The sequence below is a fragment of the Rhinoderma darwinii genome, chromosome 1 (assembly GCF_050947455.1).
Source record: "Rhinoderma darwinii isolate aRhiDar2 chromosome 1, aRhiDar2.hap1, whole genome shotgun sequence".
Classification (NCBI taxonomy): domain Eukaryota; kingdom Metazoa; phylum Chordata; class Amphibia; order Anura; family Rhinodermatidae; genus Rhinoderma; species Rhinoderma darwinii.
Window position 1 is genome coordinate 371,370,868 of NC_134687.1, and position 20,219 is coordinate 371,391,086.

Genomic DNA, 20,219 nt, shown 5'->3' on the forward strand with positions numbered 1-20,219 from the left:
ATTATTTTCACGGAAACAATAGCGTAGTCGACTACGGTATAGTTTCCATGAAATAAACTGAAACTTTCCGGAACAGAAACAAACTGAAACTGAGGCATTATCATTGAAATCAATGGTAATGCAAACGGAAGCTATAATTTTCCGTTCGGCTTTCTGGTCATCTGTTTCTCTGACGGAATGGATGAACGGAAACCCAAACAGAACCCGATGCTGATATGAACAGGCCCTTAAAAACAACCCATAAAGCTTTAAGGCGAGCTATTAAAGCCCAATATCTTAACCCTTCTAAAGATGACCTGTTTGGAATTTTGAGGCAGATTTTGATCTGCCTGCACGCGGTTTGCCGCGATTTTCGCAGCTTTTTTTGCTCACGCCCATTGAGTGCTACGGGAAAAAATGCCACGAAATACGCTTTCTCTGCCTCCCATTGATGTCAATGGGAGGTCAGAGGCGTAAACGCCCGAAGATAGGGCATGACGCTTCTTTTTACCGCGAGCGTTTTTTACCATGAGCGGTAAAAAAACGCGTCCGCTTCCCATTGAAATCAGTGGGAGGCATTTTCGGCCATTTTTTGATGCGGTTTCCGCGTCAAAAACGTGTCAAAAAACTCTGTGTGAACAGGGCCTGAAATTGGCCATCTGGTCAATTAACTCATTAAATGATTCCTCTGTATAGTGAGAGATTAATCAGATGTGTTGATAAATGCAATGTATAAACAATCTTCCCGTCACCGGAAAAAGGGCTTGTCTTACTAAGACAGCACCTGTCCAAATGCCCTATTGGAGCATATGGATGTCATAGAGCGGGGTCTCCCACTGTGGACCTGGCACGACTTTGCATTACATGAACGGCCATTCATGTCAAATGTCTCGCTGGTCATGACTTCTTTGCTGATTACAGCTGATCGCCGGGGGTAAAGGACAGGGAATCCTGGCCTGCGGTGATCAGCCGGCTCCATTTTAAAAAAGGACTCTAAGTACTGTAAGGAACCAGTAAAGTTAAAAGATGTTTAGGCTACCATGAAGGACTTGGCGGAATACGGCGGGAACCGCATGTCGTGGTTTGGGCGTATCAATGCGGTTAAAATGGATATCTTGCCCAAATTTCTATATATCTTCCAGACCGTCCCTATTGCTGTACCATCCAGTTTTTTCCAGGCTTTACATAGGGCCATAACCAAGTTTGTGTGGGGCTCCTCTAAGCCTCGTATCCGGTTTGCTGTCCTTAGCCGGCCAAAAATAGACGGGGGCGCGGGTCTCCCAGACTTTAAACGATACCATCAAGCAGCGATAATTATGAGAGTAGTGGATTGGTTCCGTTCGGAAACAGGTAAGCAATGGGTGCGCATTGAAAAGGCTATGTCTCCTCTTGCATTGTCCTCTCTGCCGTGGCTATCAGTCCTTCAGAGACAAACTCTCTCTCTACCTTTCCTCACACGTCAGTTTCTCATGGTATGGGAACGGATCCTGGGTACTACGGGCCTTGTCCATCGCCCGGGTCCCTTGACTCCTCTATTTGATAATCCTTCTTTCCCTCCGGCGGAGGGTGTTGATACATTCCTCTGTTGGGAGAGAGGAAATGGTGGATGTTTGTCTGAGACTCTTACTCCAGACGGTGCCATATTGCCAATGACTGATGTATCTGCTGCCTGCCCGGGGAGGCGGTCAACTTGGTGGTCCTATTTGCAGTTGCGGTCCTATCTCTCCTCCATGGGTGACTGTCTGTTATTACTACAGGATAAGACTCCTCTGGAACTCTACTTGTCCTTGCCCACAGCCCCTTCTCATGTGTTGTCCCACCTACATGGGATCCTCCTGCCAAAATTTTCTTTTTCTCTATTATCCTTCACTGCCGCATGGGACGAGGAAATGGGGGTTAGACACTCTGAAGAGGAGTGGGGCACCGCCTTCTTTCTAGCCCATAAGTTACCGATGTCTTGTTTTGCCCAGGAAAATAATTACAAAATACTTACCAGGTGGTACCGTTGTCCGACCTTGTTACATAGGCTATACCCTGATGTGTCTGCTGATTGTTGGAGGTGTGGGGGGGCTCCTGGAACTATGTTGCATATTTGGTGGGACTGTCCCATGCTACGTCCCTTTTGGGGAAAGATTTTTGATCTAGGCAACAAGCTTTTCCATACTGAGGTTCCGACCTCGGCTTCCATAGGCTTGCTTTCTATGGTTCCTGGATCACTCCCACACCTCAAAAAGGGGATCTTTCGACATTTCTTGACCGCAGCAAGAACGGTGATACCTCGTCACTGGAAGTCGCATACTGTACCGTCCCTGGCGGAATGGGTGACGGAGGTGAACGGGATTATGAGGATGGAGGAGTTGCTGTCCGCTGATAGGGACAAATCAGGGCTCTTCGTCCAAACTTGGATGGTGTGGTCTGGATTCCGGGATGGTGCTGATTTGCCTCTCTGGCTGGATGGAATGTTCTGAACAAATTATATTACCTACCGGAGGCGCTTTGTCTGTATGTGTTTTCCCTTTGTTGTCTGGTGTTATGTGTTGTGTGTCCATATATTCAAAAGTGCTCTTATATGTGTCACTTACAGTATCCTACTAATATATTTGCAAAAAATGAGAATTTTTTTGAGGATAAGTTTGTAAAATGCATGCAAGGATATACATACCATAAAGGCAGCCAATGTAGCTGCTTGAAGAGAGAGGGTTCAGCCTTGGTTGGTCCCATCCCTTTGATATTGCATGTACAGGACTCGTCTCTCCAGCAAAACTCCATTGCTTCCAAACAAAAAAGAGTTGGGAATTGGCCCGAGGGTCATGGGAGGGGAAACAAACACTATGGGGCAGATTTACTATTCAAAATGAGTCATAATTCTGGCGTGCATCTTGTGTGCCACATTTATTAACTGTCTGAGACATCATTTGCGCCGCACTCGACCAGGGGCATGGCTTAACAGGAAGAGGGTGGGGTCTAATGGGAAGGGACGTGACCTAAAAACGCACTGACGTGCACCAAAATTTCTCAAAAATGTTGCCACAAAAGAAGTAGCATAAACTAAGCCAACTAAGAGGTGGTATAAGGAAGAGAAAAATTTCTTAACATTTGTAGCAAGATGCGTCAAATTTATCGTAAAGCGTTCAACACTTTGATAAATTTGACACATCTTCTGACTGTCTGGTCTAAGTTTATGCTGTCTAAATAATAGACAGTATTAGTAAATCTGCTCCAATGTCCTTTTTTCCTGAGTGACAAAATCTAACACCATAATAGGGGGCCAATTTTGATCTTCACTTTGAGGCCCACTCTCTATTATGTATGCCACCGAATGCAGGTCATGCAACTAAATAGCAATTAATAATGGCCATTGATACTACTACAATTTGAAAGAAATAAACACCCTGGGCAGAATTGAAAATCCAGTTCTACCTGGCGTGTTGGGCCAATATCCTGGTCTGCCTACAATAGCAGTCAGCTATTCCTCCCAACCCCCCATACACTTGCACGCTTGGCTGAGTGTTCATGTTTTTAATAGGGAGCAGCCACTTATCTCCTGTGAGAACAAAGGATTGTAAATTTTAAAATCCAACATGTCTAATCCTTCTTTATCCTGCCATCTGCCGTCGGGGGAGGGTCGAGATATCCCCATATACATTAGGTAGTCGTCCAGTCGATGGGTTTGGTCAATTTTCTTGTAATGTTTATGGGCACCCAGGAACCTTTGATAAGCCTGGCATGGCATCTCTTTTCATAACAGACATATCATTACAACGTCATGCATCTATCTCACACTATAGATGTTATTTATCCCTGTGGATCAGAAAGAGCTGCACATGAGGTAAAAAATATACCTTCCTAGGAGAGCACATATGGCCTATAAAAATGGGGAATCCAGGTACTGAAATCCTTATGGAGATAGGGAGGTAAACAACACTCCTGACAGTATTAACATTCTTTTTTATTTCTATGCTTTGTTATTGTTGGTGGTATTATGCGCTGATTTTCTCAAAAAATTCTACAATTCAGAACTTTGTAGAAGAAAATCTTATTGATTGTTTGATTATATACATATGTGTATTCTCTTTACAGACAGCATCATCAGCAATAAAAGGAACCATTCAGTTGGGAATAGGCTACACTGTAGGTAACCTTACATCCAAGCCTGACAGAGATGTGCTTATGCAAGACTTCTATGTAGTGGAGAGTGTCTTCCTACCAAGGTAAGAACTTAAAGGACAACAAAACTCAAAGTGTACAAAATGGAATCATAGTAATAACTGCTATTATGATTTACACATATGTCTCAAGATGTTACTGGAGATATGTGAGATTAAAGAGAATCTGTCACTAGTTTTGTAATGCCCATTCTCCTACTAATCTAAGGCTGGATTCACACGAGCATGTTCAGTCCGTAATGGACGGAATGTATTTTGGCCGGAAGTCTCGGACCGAACACACTGCAGGGAGCCGGGCTCCTAGCATCATAGTTATGTACGATGCTAGGAGTCCCTGCCTCGCTGCAGGACAACTGTCCGATACTGTAATCATGTTTTCAGTACGGGACAGTAGTTCCACGGAGAGGCAGGGACTCCTAGCGTCGTACATAACTATGATGCTAGGAGCCCGGCTCCCTGCAGTGTGTTCGGTCCGGGACTTGCGGCCGATATACGTTCCGTCCTTTACGGACCGTACATGCTCCTGTGAATCCAGCCTAATAGGGGCTGTCACACTGATAATGCTAGTAAAAATTGCGTCCCAGAAAGTTTATTATTTTCTAAATATGCAAATGAGCCCAATACTAGACAAGTCGTCAACACCAGCGATTCTCCTGAAGTGGAAATAACCGGAGGTATCAGCAGTTGAAAATACAGTCGGGAATGGAAGCTGTATACTATATGATGTGTTGCAGGACTGGGAAGAGGAGAATGTATGATGCTGATTGGACAGCGTCATACAGAAAACATTTTACCGCCCAGAGTGAAAAGAAAGAGTCACCTCCCATTTGGCAAGTATAGCCACATTAGCATATTTAGAAAAATGCTCATAACTTTGCAAATAATAAATGTTCTTGAAAAAAAATTACACTGTAGTTAACAGCATCAGCATCACAACACCTATTAGATTAGTTAGGAAATAGTGAATTAATAATCTAGTCATAGAGCTCATGGAGGCAGATATTCTTTTTTCTAAACTTCCTGTTACTAATCCCATTGATGGCCACAACAGCTAGTCTCAACCCAGGCGCTCGCTCGCTCGCTCGCTCTCTCTCCATCTCTCTCTCTCTCTCTCTCGTAAACTCTTTGCACAGGGATGATGCTATTTCAGCATAATCCACAGCAACAGTAAATTATGATAAAAGTGTTGTAGACATTGGGAGGAATTTATTAAATAGTACCTCCACTTATGAACAGAATACCTCTATTATCCCCCTGTGAAATCCCTGGCCTGAGTTACAAGCTGTAATGCTGCAGCAACCATAACTGTGAAAACTTCTTCCGCTCCCCTTTATCTGGGCGATGCTCCCCTTTGATCTGGGCGATCACTTCCTTGTTGTGACGTATACTAAGGGAACTGTGCACAGTTCTTTTCCCTTAGTTCCCTTGCTGCCGAGCGTGTCTTTTCGTGGACGCTCTCGGCAGCTCCACCAATCTGAGAACAGAAGCCCTGTTCTCAGTCTTTCCTCAGCTTTTCTCTGCAGATGACTGTAGCTTAGCAACGCTGAGGAGAGACTGTGCAAAGAGCAGACATCGCTGGATTCCCAAGCATGGCAAGTATGGGGCTTATTACACCACCAATGAAAGTAAAAAACGTCTCAACTATGCCACCAACAATGCTAATGCCTTCTACCTCCAAAAACCTCTCCTGTTAAAATACACGTACCTATGATTATTCTGATACATATATATATATTGGGGATTGATTGAGGTGCATGGCAGATGAACAAAACTAATATTATAATGAATGCATGATCATTTCTACATAACTAGACTGGAGGTATAGGTTGTTAGCCACATAAAGACTGGCATTGTGGACTTGGATAACTGTTGCACATATCGAGAGGGCAGTCCCACCTGCTGTTATCACGCTATCCCTGCACTACGAGGAGAGTGAGATCGAGTGAGATTTATATAAATAAAAGCCGGTTATTGTGAAATGTATCTTACACTGAGAACAGATTTATATTTAATGGCGTTTTCCAGCCATTAAAAATTGATGGCCTTTCCTCAGGCCATCAATAGCTGATGGGTTGGGGTCAGACTTTTGAGACCCCCACCGATCAGCTGTTTTGAAGGGGCCATAGTTCTCGTACGAGCGCTGCTTCCCCTTCATTTCTTCTTGTGCACTGTGAATCGTCGACACACATTTAGTGGCCATTCACAGGTATTGCAGCCTTTTCTAAAAATTAGAGTGACTTAGTAAATACACTGCACAACTTATTTTGCACTGATACTGAGTTAGAACAATGGGTGTAACTATAGCTGTTGCAGCCATATCACCTGTTATGGGGCCTAGAGGTTGAGGGGGTCCACTCAGGTGCAAGAATATTGCTCCAGTTTGTGGCTTTCTAGCACTACTTTGTGGGTTCTCTGATTATATGGCACTATCATCCAAACCTGTAATTATTGCTACCTATGCTGTTTTCATTGTTTACTGTCACTAGCTGGTGGGGACACATCTCATTATACTATCGGGCCCAATGAATTCTAGTTATGCCCTTGGCTAGAACATATTTTACAGTCCAGAGCTGCATTCCCAAACCTGCTGGTTGTTAATGAAAACAGTAATCAACCTTCTTCTCAGGGGCGTTGCTAGGGTCTTAAAAGATTAGGGGCATAAGCCCCAAGACATATGCCCTCCTTCAAAGATAGATAGATATTAGAAGATAGGAGAGATAGATAGATAGATAGATAGATAGATAGATAGATAGATAGATAGATAGATAGATAGATAGATAGATAGATAGATAGATAGATAGACAGATAGATATGAGAAAGATAGATAGATAGACGGATAGCGAAGACAACTTTGATAACGCATAATAGGCTGACAAAAACAATGGCTCAGCAGTAAACTGTCCCTGGATATTACACTGATGAGTTAAAATAATTTCTTTGGTGCCTGAAACATGTATTCATAGTAGACTTTCCCCCAAATAATTTGCCCTGTCATAAAAATTTATCTATGTAAGAAAGTAGGCATCTAAGTAATACAGTGAAAAAGTTTGGGAGGATTCCTCCAGCTCACCTTATCGCATGTATAGACTTGCACACGGATCCTCGTGTCGGCACACGCAAGAAGTCAGGAAAAAAGAAAGAGATGGATCCAGCGCTGTGTCCTTGAAATTGTGTTTAAAAACGGAAACTATTTCCAAGTTTTAATGAAAAATGAATAAATATAAAAACAGGTAACATTGTAGATAGATATTCTCAAATAAATCGTAGGATTTGTGGCAGTGTGAGCGGTGCCTACGCGTTTCTGACGCATACAGCGTCCTTAGTCATGGCTTCTGCTGACAAAAACAATGGCTCAGCAGTAAACTGTCCCTGGATATTACACTGATGAGTTAAAATAATTTCTTTGGTGCCTGAAACATGTATTCATAGTAGACTTTCCCCCAAATAATTTGCCCTGTCATAAAAATTTATCTATGTAAGAAAGTAGGCATCTAAGTAATACAGTCACACAGTTACCATGTAAAACCACTATAGAAGGGCCAAATAATACAGCCACACAATGATCGCATATTGCCACCACATAGTGACTGAATAATACCACCATACTGTTACTGAATAATACTTCCACATCATTACCACGTATTACCATCACATAGTGACTGAATAATACAACCATACTGTTGCTGAATAAAACTTCCGCATCATTACCACATATTACCATCACATAGTGACTGAATAATACCACCATACTGTTACTGAATAAAACACACTATACAAAGACCAATATTACCACCCTATAGTGACTGAATAATACCACCATACTGTTACTGAATAATACTGCCACACCATAGACACATAGTGACTGCATAATATCCCCTTACTGTTACTGAATAATACCGCCACACCATAACCACATAGTGACTGAATAATACCCCCATACAGTTACTGAATAATACTGCCACACCATAACAACATAGTAACTGAATAATACTACCATACTGTTACACCATAACAACATAGTAACTGAATAATACTACCATACTGTTACTGAATAAAAACAACTATACAAATACCAATACTACCACCATATAGTGGTAGATGCCAGTTATACACAAGTGCTCTGCAGATAGCAGTAATTACAGCACATTTATATCCAGTGACTCACAGGTGATGTCTTCTCTGATTAGAGTCGTTCACTTTGCCTTTTTTTCTCCATCCGGCCCAGACCACTGTGATAACTTACTCCAGCAACGTCTCATCTCTGCAGAATTTGACACACAGACATGTTAGTTTCTCGCTTTTCCAGCACCCTCCTTACCTATACCCCATCCTCTAAACAAACTCATAATCCACAGTGCCCTTTATGGTAATAATGATCCCTCAGTGCTCAACACAATAAAAGTGCCCCCTCAGTACCCGTGTCCCCTTTGTTAAACATGCAGTAATAATGCGCCTTTGTGCCCCCTGTATATAGCTCCACAGCGTGCCCTATAGATATCGCCACACACAGCTCCCTGTAGATAGTGCCACACAGCCCTCCTTGTAGATAGCCACACACACAGCCCCTTCTTGTATATAGCGCTACACACAGCCCCTTCTTGTAGATAGCACCACACACAGCCCCCCTTGTAGATAGCGCCACACACAGCCTCCCTTGTATATAGCGCCACACACATCCCCACCTTGTAGATAGCACCACACACAGCCCACCCTAGTAGATAGCGCCACACACCGCCCCCCTTGTAGATAGCGCCACACACAGCCCCCCTTGTAGATAGTGCCACACATAGCCTCCCCTTGTAGGTAGCGCCACACACAGACTCCCCTTGTAGATAGTGCCACACAGCCCTCCCCCTGTATAGTGCCACACAGCCCCCCTAGTCGATAGTGCCACACACACCCTTGTAGATAGTGCCACACAGCCCTCCCCTTGTAGGTAGCGCCACACACAGTCTCCCCTTGTAGATAGTGCCACACAGCCCTCCCCCTGTATAGTGCCACACAGCCCCCCTAGAAGATAGTGCTACACACACCCTTGTAGATAGTGCCACATAGCCCTCTCCCTGTATAGTGCCACACAGCCCTCCCCTGTATAGTGCCACACAGCCCCCCTTGTAGATAGTGCCACACAGCCCTTCCCCTGTATAGTGCCACACAGCCCTCTCCCCTGTATTTTGCCCCCCCCTGTATAGTGTCACACAGCCCTCCCCCTGTATAGTGCCACACAGCCCCCCCTAGTAGGTAGCGCCACACAGCCATTCCCCTGTTATAGATACACCCCCCAAAATAAATAAATTGTATTTACCTGACCCCGTTCATGCGATGAACCGAGAGCTCCACCACCTCTAGACGGGACCCTTTCATAGGCCAGCGTAATGCAGTGACTCTATGACGCAGTGGCTCCGTCCCAGCGTCTTATAGGCTGCAGGCCTAACGTGGCCTGCAACCTATGGTATTCAATTGTATCTGCGTCCTGGGGATGCAGATACAATTGAATGTGGCAGTCGCTAGCACTTGCTTGTGTCGCCACCAGGCATGAGGGGACCCGTGCCGCCCTGCTTATTAAAGGGGTTGGCCAGGAAAAAATATTTTGTAAATAGTGTCCCCCAGCCTTGGTTTGCCTTCCCTAAAACCCCCTACATACTTTCTAACCAGTTTCTGTTTAATGCCAATCGTCACTGCTGCTCTTTCTGTTTGTTTACATCCCTTGCTTCTGTTCCTGGCTGTTTCCTGTTTTGTAACCCACCATACCCATGAACCCTTGCTGCATCTGGGGAGACAGCTTACATTCCCCCTTCCTCCACAGCATCTCAGCTATTTGCACACTGCCACGCCTCTCTATGTTCACGGGGTTCTTACCTGCTCTAATTAAAGTCACCCAGCTCCCTGCACACTGTCACACACACACACACACACACACACACACACACAGTAATAATCAAACAGGGGGATGGGGGTTATATATAGAGGTGATGGGGGTTATATACCGGGGTGATGGGAGTTATATACAGGAATGATGGGGGTTATATACAGGGATGATTGGGGTAATACACAGGGGCAATATAACTCCATCACCCCTGTATATAACCCCCATCCTCCCTTTTTATAACCTCATCATCCCTGTATATAACCGCCATCATCCCTGTATATAATCACCATCATCCCTGTATATAATCGCCATCATCCCTGTATATAACACCATCATCCATTTATATACTCCCATTATCCCTATATATAACCGCCATCATCCCTGTATATAAACCCACATCATCCCTATATATAATCGCCATCATCCCTGTATATAACCCCCATCATCCCTGTATATGGACCCCATCATCCCTGTATATAACCCCCATCATCCCTGTATATAACCCCATCATCCCTGTATATAACCACCATCATTCCTGTACATAACCACCATCACCCCTTTATATAACCCCCATCATCCCTGTGTATAACCACCATCATTCCTGTACATAACCGCCATCATCCCTATGTATAACTGCCCTCATCCATGTGTATAACCGCCATCATCCCTGTGTATTACCCCAACATCCCTGTGTATTACCCCCAACATCCCTGTATATGACCCCCAACATCGCTGTATATAACCCTAACATCCCTGTATATAACCCTTAGCTCCTTGTATATATTCCCCATCATCACTGTGTATTACTCCCATCATCCTATAATGGGATGATGGAGGTTTATATACAGGGATGATGGCGGTTATATACAGGAATAATGGGGGTAATACACAGGGATGATAGGGGTTATACACAGGAATGATGGGGGTTATATACAGGAATAATTGGGGTAATACACAGGGATGATGGGGGTTATATACAGGGATGATGGGGGTTATATACAGGGATGTTAAGGGTATTACACAGGGATGATGGAGTTATATACTGGATGATGGGGTTATATACAGGGATGTTAAGTGTATTACACAGGGTTGATGGGGGTTATATACAGGGATGATGGGAGTTATATCTAGGGATGTTAAGGGTATTAAACAGGGATGATGGGGGTTAAACACAGGGAGGATGGGGGTTATATACAGGGAAGATGGGGGTTATATACAGGGATGATGACCCCCATTATTCCTGTATATAAAGCCATCATCCCTGTATTTATATAACCCCCATCATCCCTGTATTTATATAACACCCATCTTCCCTGTATTTATTTAACCTGTGTAATCACTTTACATATGTAACCATCAGGGCGTGCGGGGATTGAGGCATAACATGAACGCCGCCCCCTCCTCCTTCTACATCAGAGAGTAGAAGGAGGAGGGGTGTGTACTATGAGAAACGACGCTCCGTGTCTTTGCTCGGCCCGCACTCACTTGAGCAGAGGCACGGCGCGTCATCAACTACGTTTACAGGCCGTGGTACCAGAGGCGGAGTTCTGAAGAGCTCATGAAACATTTGCTTGGTCTACTGCCTGTAAATCTACTTGATGACGCGCCGTGCCTCTGCTCAGCCAGAAGTGCTGGCTGAGCAAAGACATGGAACGTCAGAAGAAGTGAAAAGTTTACTCTTGGTGCAGTCACGGCACCGCAAGTCAGAACACAGTAACGCTGCCACATATAAACATACATTATATTAGAAAGTTAATTATATATTTCACATTAAGTAAAAATATATGTAAAATGTATTATTGGACAACCCCTTTAATGTTATGTGATGGGCGGCGTGGGCCCCCTCATGCCGCGGACCTCGTAGCAGCCGTTGTGGCTGCTATAGTGGGCAGGGGGCCTTGAGAGGTGGAGGCCCTGGGCAATTTCCCAGTTTACACACCACCTACACCGGCCTTGGCTGGTGAGGCGGGGCAATAGGAAAAAAAATTTGGGGCATGAGCCCCGAGTGCCTGATGCTAACAACGCCCCTGCTTCTTGTCAAACACATCAGTTTTCATGAGCTCCAATAATGCAGTGCAATTCTCCAAAATCAGATAACTGTGCAGTGTCTGGTGTGAACACTACACTTCCCAAAACACAAATCTCCAGAGCAAGCTCTATACTGACACTGAACCAACAAGGAATGTGTGATTTCCCGTCTGGAGCCTGCAGGAATGTGAATACATCAATGAACTATAATATAGGTTCCAACTCGGGATCAGTACAAGATAAATAACGTATGTACAAAGTTACTCAACTTTTTGTGTAGATTTATTTTATATGTAAGCTGTTTAAAATAGTGTCAAAAGTAAGTGTGGCCTAATATTGGATTTTCACATATTATGCAGTAAAGCCCCATACAATCTTTTGCTATTAAAAGTTGACAGCTTCCATTCACATTAAATATCTTGTATATTTTTTTCACAACATATGGGAAACAAATACCAAATTGTCATTTTGTTAAAACTTGGATAGCCTTAGACTGCATAATGTGTTTGTATGCAAAGCAGTGGATGTCACTTTCTGATTCATTGTATGTTCTTATTATGCTACGTTGATAATGTAGTATAAATGCTGCAGAATATACATATTGCATAATTACATAGTTATATAGTTTATAAGGTTAAAAAAAAAGACACAGGTCCATCAAGTCCAACCTATAATCCTACCATGTTGATGCAGAGGAAGTAAAAAAAAACCCTATTAAGGTGGATGCCAATTGCCTCATAAAGCGAAAAATTCCTCCCCGACTCCAAATATGGCAATCAGAATAAATACCTAGATCAACGTCCCATCTCCAGATTTTAGTACTCCTAACCTGTAATATTTTTCCAGAAAGGCGTCTAGGCTCTCCTTGCTCAATTAACAATAGTACTATGTATTGTCATTGAATACGACTGATGGGGCAAATTTTCTTACCGTTAAGCCACGCCTCTAACTCCGACCAATCCCCGCCCATACACACCCAGTGCAGCCTACACAGTATCATCCTCCGATAGTGCCTTCCCACAATATAATGCTCCCATAGAGCCCACAGACACAGTAAAATGCTCCATAGTGCCCCTCACATTATAATGTCCCCCTCAAATTAAAATGGCCTCCACACAGTATAATGCCCCCCTAGAGGCCCAACACCGTTTCATGCCCCCATAGTGCCCGCCACACAGTATAATGCTCACACAGCTGCCCCCTCACAGTATAATGCACCATAGTGTTCACACACAGTATAATGCCCCCATAGCCGCCCACACAGTATCATTTCCCATAGTGCCTCCACACAGTATAATGCCCCCATAGTGGCCCCCCAAACAGTATAGTGCCTCCCACACAGTAAAATGTGCCAAAGTGCCCCAATAGTGCCCACACACAGTATAGTGCCCCATAACAGAATAATTCCCTTATAGTGCTCCAACACATAATATAATGCCCATAGCTGCCACCAAACAGTATAATGCCCCATAGTGCTTCCCACACAGTATAATGCCCCCATAGCTGACCCCACACAGTATAATGCCCGATAGCTGCCCCCAAACAGTATAATGCCCCCATAGCTGCCTCGAAACAATATAATGACCCCATAGCTCCCCCCACATAGTATAATGCCCCATAGTTGCCCCCACACAGTATAATGCCCTCATAGCTCCCCCAACATAGTATAATAAGCCCATAGCTGCCCCACACAGTAAAATGCCCCCTTAGCTGCCCCCACACACAGTATAATGCCCCCATTGCTGCCCCCACTCAGTATAATTCCCCATTGCTGCCCCTATGCAGTATAATTCTCCCTTAACTGCCCCCACACAGTATAATGACCCCATAGCTGCCCCATACAGTATAATGCCGCTTTAGCTGCCCCACACAGTTTAATGGCCCCACAGTGCCTAATAAAAAATAAATACTCATCTATCCCCTTTCCCACGACGAGTGGAGGAGATCTCTCTGCTGCTCCGCTGTCTGGTTTGGCGCAGACAGGCGCGATTACGCACTGCATCATGCCTGTCTGTGCCGAGATGCTCGTGCCCGGCATTAGATAGTGAATGGTGAAGCACGGAGCTGACGTTTCCCTGCCTTACCATTGGATTCAACTGTATATGCATCCTGAGGACGCAGATACAGTTTAAACTGGGACATACCACCAGCCTCCCGGGACAATGTCTCTCCATTGTTAAAGACTTTAATCAACTTCTCTGTGTATTCTGATCTTGCAGTCATGTATTATCCCTTCCCTCTGTCCTTTCTCCTACTTTCTATATGTTAGCAAGAATCAGGGACTAGAATAAAGAAACACATAACTGCAGGATCTGACTACAAACAGGGTTTGTTTGCGGTCTGTAACCATGGAGACAGACAGGCCTGCATAGGAACTGTATGCACAAAATGTCAAGAGTCTCAAGACTATTTAAAAAAAATTGCTGCATATTTCATTTTAGATGCATTAAAGCAATAAAAATGTTTGCAAAAGTTCACATAACAATAATAATAACTAAATGATTGATTCATCCAAATTTTATATTTGTATTGACTGAATTATCTGTGGGTCTATGCCTGCCTTTAGTCAACTTTTTATAGCTCATTTGCCTCAATAATATCTACTGTATTATTGTTCGTCCCTGTAACTTTTTATGTTTTTCATAATGAAATTCTTGTTATCTTATTGATACCACACCTGCACTGTACAGCCAATACTAAACACACAATGGCCACAGCCATATGTGTTGATTGAAAAAATTCACAGCTAAATCTGTACTGTCTGCATGTTGTTGACACATAGTCCAAAGAGGCAGTTATGCTGGCAAAATGTACCTTTTAGTACCACATACTGTCAAATGGAAAATTGTAGTGAGGCATGCCAGGAGCAAGGTGACTCACATAACAAAAATAAATATTAGTAATAACGTAACGTGCTATTAAACCACTGGTGTTTATTTCCATTGCTTTAATATAGACCATGACATAAGCACCAACAATCAATCTCATTTGAAAGCTTCCACGTATTATAGAACATGTGAATCTCAAATTAGATGGGACAAACAATTGCCGCTTCTTGTTTAATACACATTGAAAGACTATCAAGTTTATGCTATAATATTTTCTGTTTGTCACGCTTGAAAATTTGCATTGTCAATAAAGTTAATATACTTTGGCTAAAGGAAAAATGTCACAAGGTATCAGGTTGGTGCCCACTAACTGCCCCCCAAAGTACCAACTTAGGGAAGAAAGTGTGTCTCATGACATTCTCAAACTTTCTGAATTGTTGAGAGCGCTCACAGAGATTACATATGTAGCAAGTTATGTGCCTCCTAACGGACACTACATTTAGTGGGTGCAATTTTTTCCCTCTAGGTCAGTATTTTGGCCATCTTTAAAGGTAATGTGTCGCTAGAATTTTTTTTTTTTTTTTAGTTAAACAGTTAGTGTATAAGTGATTAAACATTGTTCTAATTTTTTTAATTTTTTCACGAGTCAGGAAATATTATAAATTAGATTCTAATTTATAACATTTCCCAGTGCTGGTCACTAGATGGAGCAATTCCCAAAATTGCAGCATTGGCATGTGGTAAAGCAACCACATTGCTTTATGCTGCAAAATTTGAGAAGACACACTCGCTCTAGTGAGCTCACAGAATCCCCCCTCCTTTCTCCTGGCACTTGAACGGTCAAACCTCCTACACTGTGTGTCGCCATTTTTTGAGCTAACACACAGTGTAGTAGGTTTACATACAGTAGTAAACACACAGTAAAACACGTACATACACAGACCTAACTTACCTGCTCCTGCCGCCGCCGCTCCCTCCGGTCCGTCTGCTCCCTCCGCTCCAAGTGCACAAGTCCGGAAGCCGCGACCGGAAGTAGTAATCTTACTGTCCGGCCGCGGCTTCCGGTCCACAAGAAAATGGCGGCGGACGTCGCTCGGCCGAAGACCTTCCATTTGGACTGTGTGGGAGCGGCGCATGCGCCGTTCCCACACAGACGGCGTACAGCATAGTGGATGGAACGGGCCCCATTCGCATTCACTATGGGGCTGTATGTGCCGTATTCCATGTCTGTATGTGTCGTTAATCGACACATACAGAGATGGGAAAAAAAATGGCAGCCCCCATAGACAAGAAAAAGTGAAAAAATAAAAAAAAGTAAAACACAAACACACAAATAAATACAATTTTTTTTAATAAAACACTAAAAGCAAATTGATCTAAAAAAATTTTTCTTCGCGACACTCGTCCTTTAAGATTTTCTAAAGTAAAAACACCTGTCCTGGTTACAAGTTTCCTTTAACATAAAAGAGTTGAAGATTGTTTTTGCGAATTGTACACTGGTCAATGAAAAGCTTTGGTTGTAAACCAACCCTGTAAGGCTATGTTCACACGCTTAATAAAAACGTCTGAAAATACAGAGCTGTTTTCAAGGAAAAACAGCTCCTGATTTTCCGCTGTTTTTTTAGCAACTCGCATCTTTCACTGTGTTTTTTACGGATGTTTTTGGAGCTGTTTTTCTATAGAGTCAATGAAAAAGGGCTCCAAAAACGGCTCAAGAAGTGACATGCACTTCTTTTTCGCGGGCGATTTTTTTACCCGGCCGTTTTTAAAATAAGCCGTGTGAACATACCCTTACCTTTCGAAGCTCCTGTGTGAACTTCACAGTCTATCAATCGGGTAATCATCTGTTTCACAACCAATCTGGTTCCATTACAGAGTGCCTTTGAAGGGTCTAAGTTTCTTAATACTCTAACCATTTCCCTCCTTTTTTTTCGGATTTTCACTTTAGTTTTTTCACCCCCACGTTCCAAAAGCTATAATTTTTTTATTTTTCCGTCGATAAAGTCATACGAGGTCTTGTTTTTTGCGGGACAAGTTGTAGTTTTTCATGGCACCATTTATTGTACCGCATAATGTACTGGGAAGCTGAATGAAAATTATTTGTGTGGTAAAATGGGCAAAAAACTGCGATTACGCCATTTTTTATGGCATCCATCAGGCGGTAAAAGCTACATATTCACCTTATTCTACAGGTTGATACGATTACGGCAATACCAAATTTATATGTTTTGTTTTATGTTTTACCACTTTTAAAAAAATAAAACTATTTGCTAAATTTAAAAAATCTTTTGTGTCGCCGTATTTTGAGAGCCAGAACTTTTTCTTTTTTCCATCACTTTAGTGATGCGAGGGCTTAAATTTTGCGGGGCGAGCTGTAGTTTTCACTGATACCATTTTGGTGTAAATTCGACTTTTTGATCACTTTTTATTTCATTTTTTTGGAGTGCTAAGGTGACCAAAAACCAGCAATTTGCGTGTTTTGTATATATATTTTTTTACAGCATTTACTGAGCGGGTTAAACAACACTATATTGTGATTGTTCGGATGGATGCGGCGATACCAGTTATGTTAACTTTTATTTTTTTTAACATTGATGTAGGGAAAAAATGTGAAAAGGTTTTTTTTTAAACTTTTAATACTTTATTTTTTTTGGAACATAAAAAAAACCCACTTTATTTAACTGTCTTTTGCTTTTTTTATTAGTCCACCTAGGAGACTTGAAGCAGCGATCATTTGATCGCTTGCATGATATACTGCATCACTAATGTATTGCAGTATATCGTGACTCTGACAGTCTCCTTTAAACACCTATGGCCACGGACCGTCAGGACTACTCACCTCCTGACGGCCGCAGCCATGGATCAGTGAGCGCTGGCCGGTATCTCCTCCTCAGGAGACTCCAGCGCTCACTTCTGCTTCACTCTGCTGTGTCCCGTAGGGTGCACGCGCACGCTCGTGCTCGGTCTTAAAGGGCCAGCGCGCACACCTGAATTAGTTACCAAATTAACGCATGATCCCTGGACTATAAGAAGGGCCCTGCCTCTTCCTGAATTGCCTGAGCGTTGTTGTCGTTTACCTATGTTAGATCTCTGCAAATGGTCCCTTAAGTGTTTTCCAGTTCCCAGTGTTCTCATTCCTGCAACCTGTATCCTCTGTCACGTGCTATCTTGGTCCAAGTGCCGTTTAGAGTTGGAGTCGTGTTGTGCTGTGTACTACGCCTGGTGTCTGCCTGCTACCAATGTCACATCCGAGCCTATCCTCACTACTGTCTGAAGTTACCACAGGTACACCTATCCAAAGTATAGACTTTGACTTGGTATCCTGTTGGCCAGCTGCTATACCGTCAAGGCGGTACGGCCCAGTAGGTTCACGCACCCAACGTGATCCCCTGCCTGAGGCAGAGCTTCAAAGGAGTGCAAAGATGGCAGACCTGGGGGCCTATGTTAGGCCCCCAGGCTGCCATAACAACTGTTGTTACCGGCCGATCGTGCTGTGGGGGTGCGCGATGGCTTGTTTAAGTTCGCCCCCTGATTCTAACACTTTAAATGCTGCGGTATGCGATTTGCCGCTGCATTTAAGATGTTAAACAGACGGAATTAAAGTGATCTTTGATTCCGCCCGTTGCAGTGAGGTGTCGGCTGCGTAACACAGCCGTCACCCGCTTTGTATGGAGCTCGTTCAGTCCGTGAGCTCTCTCCATACTTCCCCTTAACCCTCATCACATACAGTTACGTGATATTGCGTTAAGGGGTTAAAACAATTACGCCTTTTAAGGTTGTTTCGCTCCTTAGACCAGTTATGCCACTTAAGGTGGTTACGCCTCTTTGGGCGTTTTTTTAGCCTCTTTGGGCTTTTATTAGCCTCTTTGGGCATTTATTAGCCTCTCTGGTTGTTTATTAGCCTCTTCGGGCCTTCCCCCTCTTCACCACCTCTGGCTTTCCCCCCACCCGCTTTTATCCACCCCTCGACCACTCCTACTCTTATATCCACCACTCGACCACTCCTACTCGAAAATCCTACGCTTCAACTCGAATATCCACCACTCCCACCCGAAAATCCTGCGCTCCAACTCGATTGTCCACCACTCCAAAATCCTACGCTCCAACTCGATTGTCCACCACTCCCACTCCAAAATCCTACGCTTCAATTCGATTGTCCAACACGTCCAGTAACACTTACCTGTTGTTGCTTCTATCGTCGAAATGAAATAATAAGGAATTGGAAAGGAGAGAAATAAGGTTAGGTGCGTATCATAGAGTTTGGTTGTATTTGGTAAGAAAGAGAAAAGCAGCTGAGTAAAAAAAAAAAAAACTCAACTGTGCCTCGGACACCACGTCCGCGCCCAATATATATATGATCTAGCTGATATCAAATAAAACAATACAGTATCACAGTTTTATGAATTTGTCTAGATTTGCAACATTGTTACCAAAATCTTAAAATCTGAATTGCCAATATTTACATGGTGTCACAAGTTTATTATGTTAAAAAAATATCTTCTCCAAGAGAACTCTAATAAATATAAAGAAGTACAAAATATATTTCTTATTCTATTGAATGCTATGTCCCTTAGGCCTCGTTTACACGAGCGTGATATACGTGCGTGCGACGCGCGTGCTTTTCACGCGTGTCGTACGCACCTATATTAGTCTATGGGGGCATGCAGACAGTCCGTGAGTTTTGCTCAGCGTGAGTCCGCTGAAAAAAACTCACGACATGTCCTATCTTTGTGCGCTGTTTGCACATCACGCACTCATCGAAGTCAATGGGTGCGTGAATACCACGCATGCCGCACGGAAGCACTTCCATGCGAACTGCGTGATTCGCGCAACAGCTGTCAAACTCTGAATGTAAACAGTGCTTTTCTGTTTACAAACATCCAAACGGAGTGTCGTAATGATGGCAGCTGCGAGAAAATCTCGCAGCCGCGCATCACACGCTGATGACACATGGAGCTGTTAAGTGCCTTTTGCGCACGCAAAACGCCGCGTTTGTGTAATTCAGGCCTTAGGCTGTGTTCCCATCTGCGTCGGAGTCTCCCCTAGGAGCCTCTGTCAGAGATAGCATGGTGAGCTATTTTGTTCGGTAAAACAACGGACCATATGACCAGAAATCCAATAGAACCCATTAAAGTAAATGGGTTCCGTTGTGCACTGTTAGGGTATGTTCACACACAAACTCAAAAACGTCTGAAAATACGAAGCTATTTTCAAGGGAAAACAGCTCCTGATTTTCAGACGTTTTTTGAGCCACTGGCGATTTTCACAGCGTTTTTCGCTGCGTTTTTTACGCCCATTTTTCTAGCTGTTTTCTATAGAGTCAATGAAAAACGGCTCCAAAAATTTTTT

At 43.4% G+C, this 20,219-nt stretch overlaps 1 protein-coding gene across 1 annotated transcript in view; it reads left to right on the forward strand.

Moving 5' to 3' along the window:
• The window catches only part of PIP5K1B (phosphatidylinositol-4-phosphate 5-kinase type 1 beta), a 162,104-nt gene that overhangs the window by 82,675 nt on the left and 59,210 nt on the right, over positions 1 to 20,219 (forward strand). Inside the window, exon 4 of the mRNA XM_075827851.1 lies at positions 4,060 to 4,190. Coding sequence (XP_075683966.1) covers positions 4,060 to 4,190 — 131 coding nt within the window. The remainder of the gene's footprint in view (positions 1 to 4,059; positions 4,191 to 20,219) is intronic.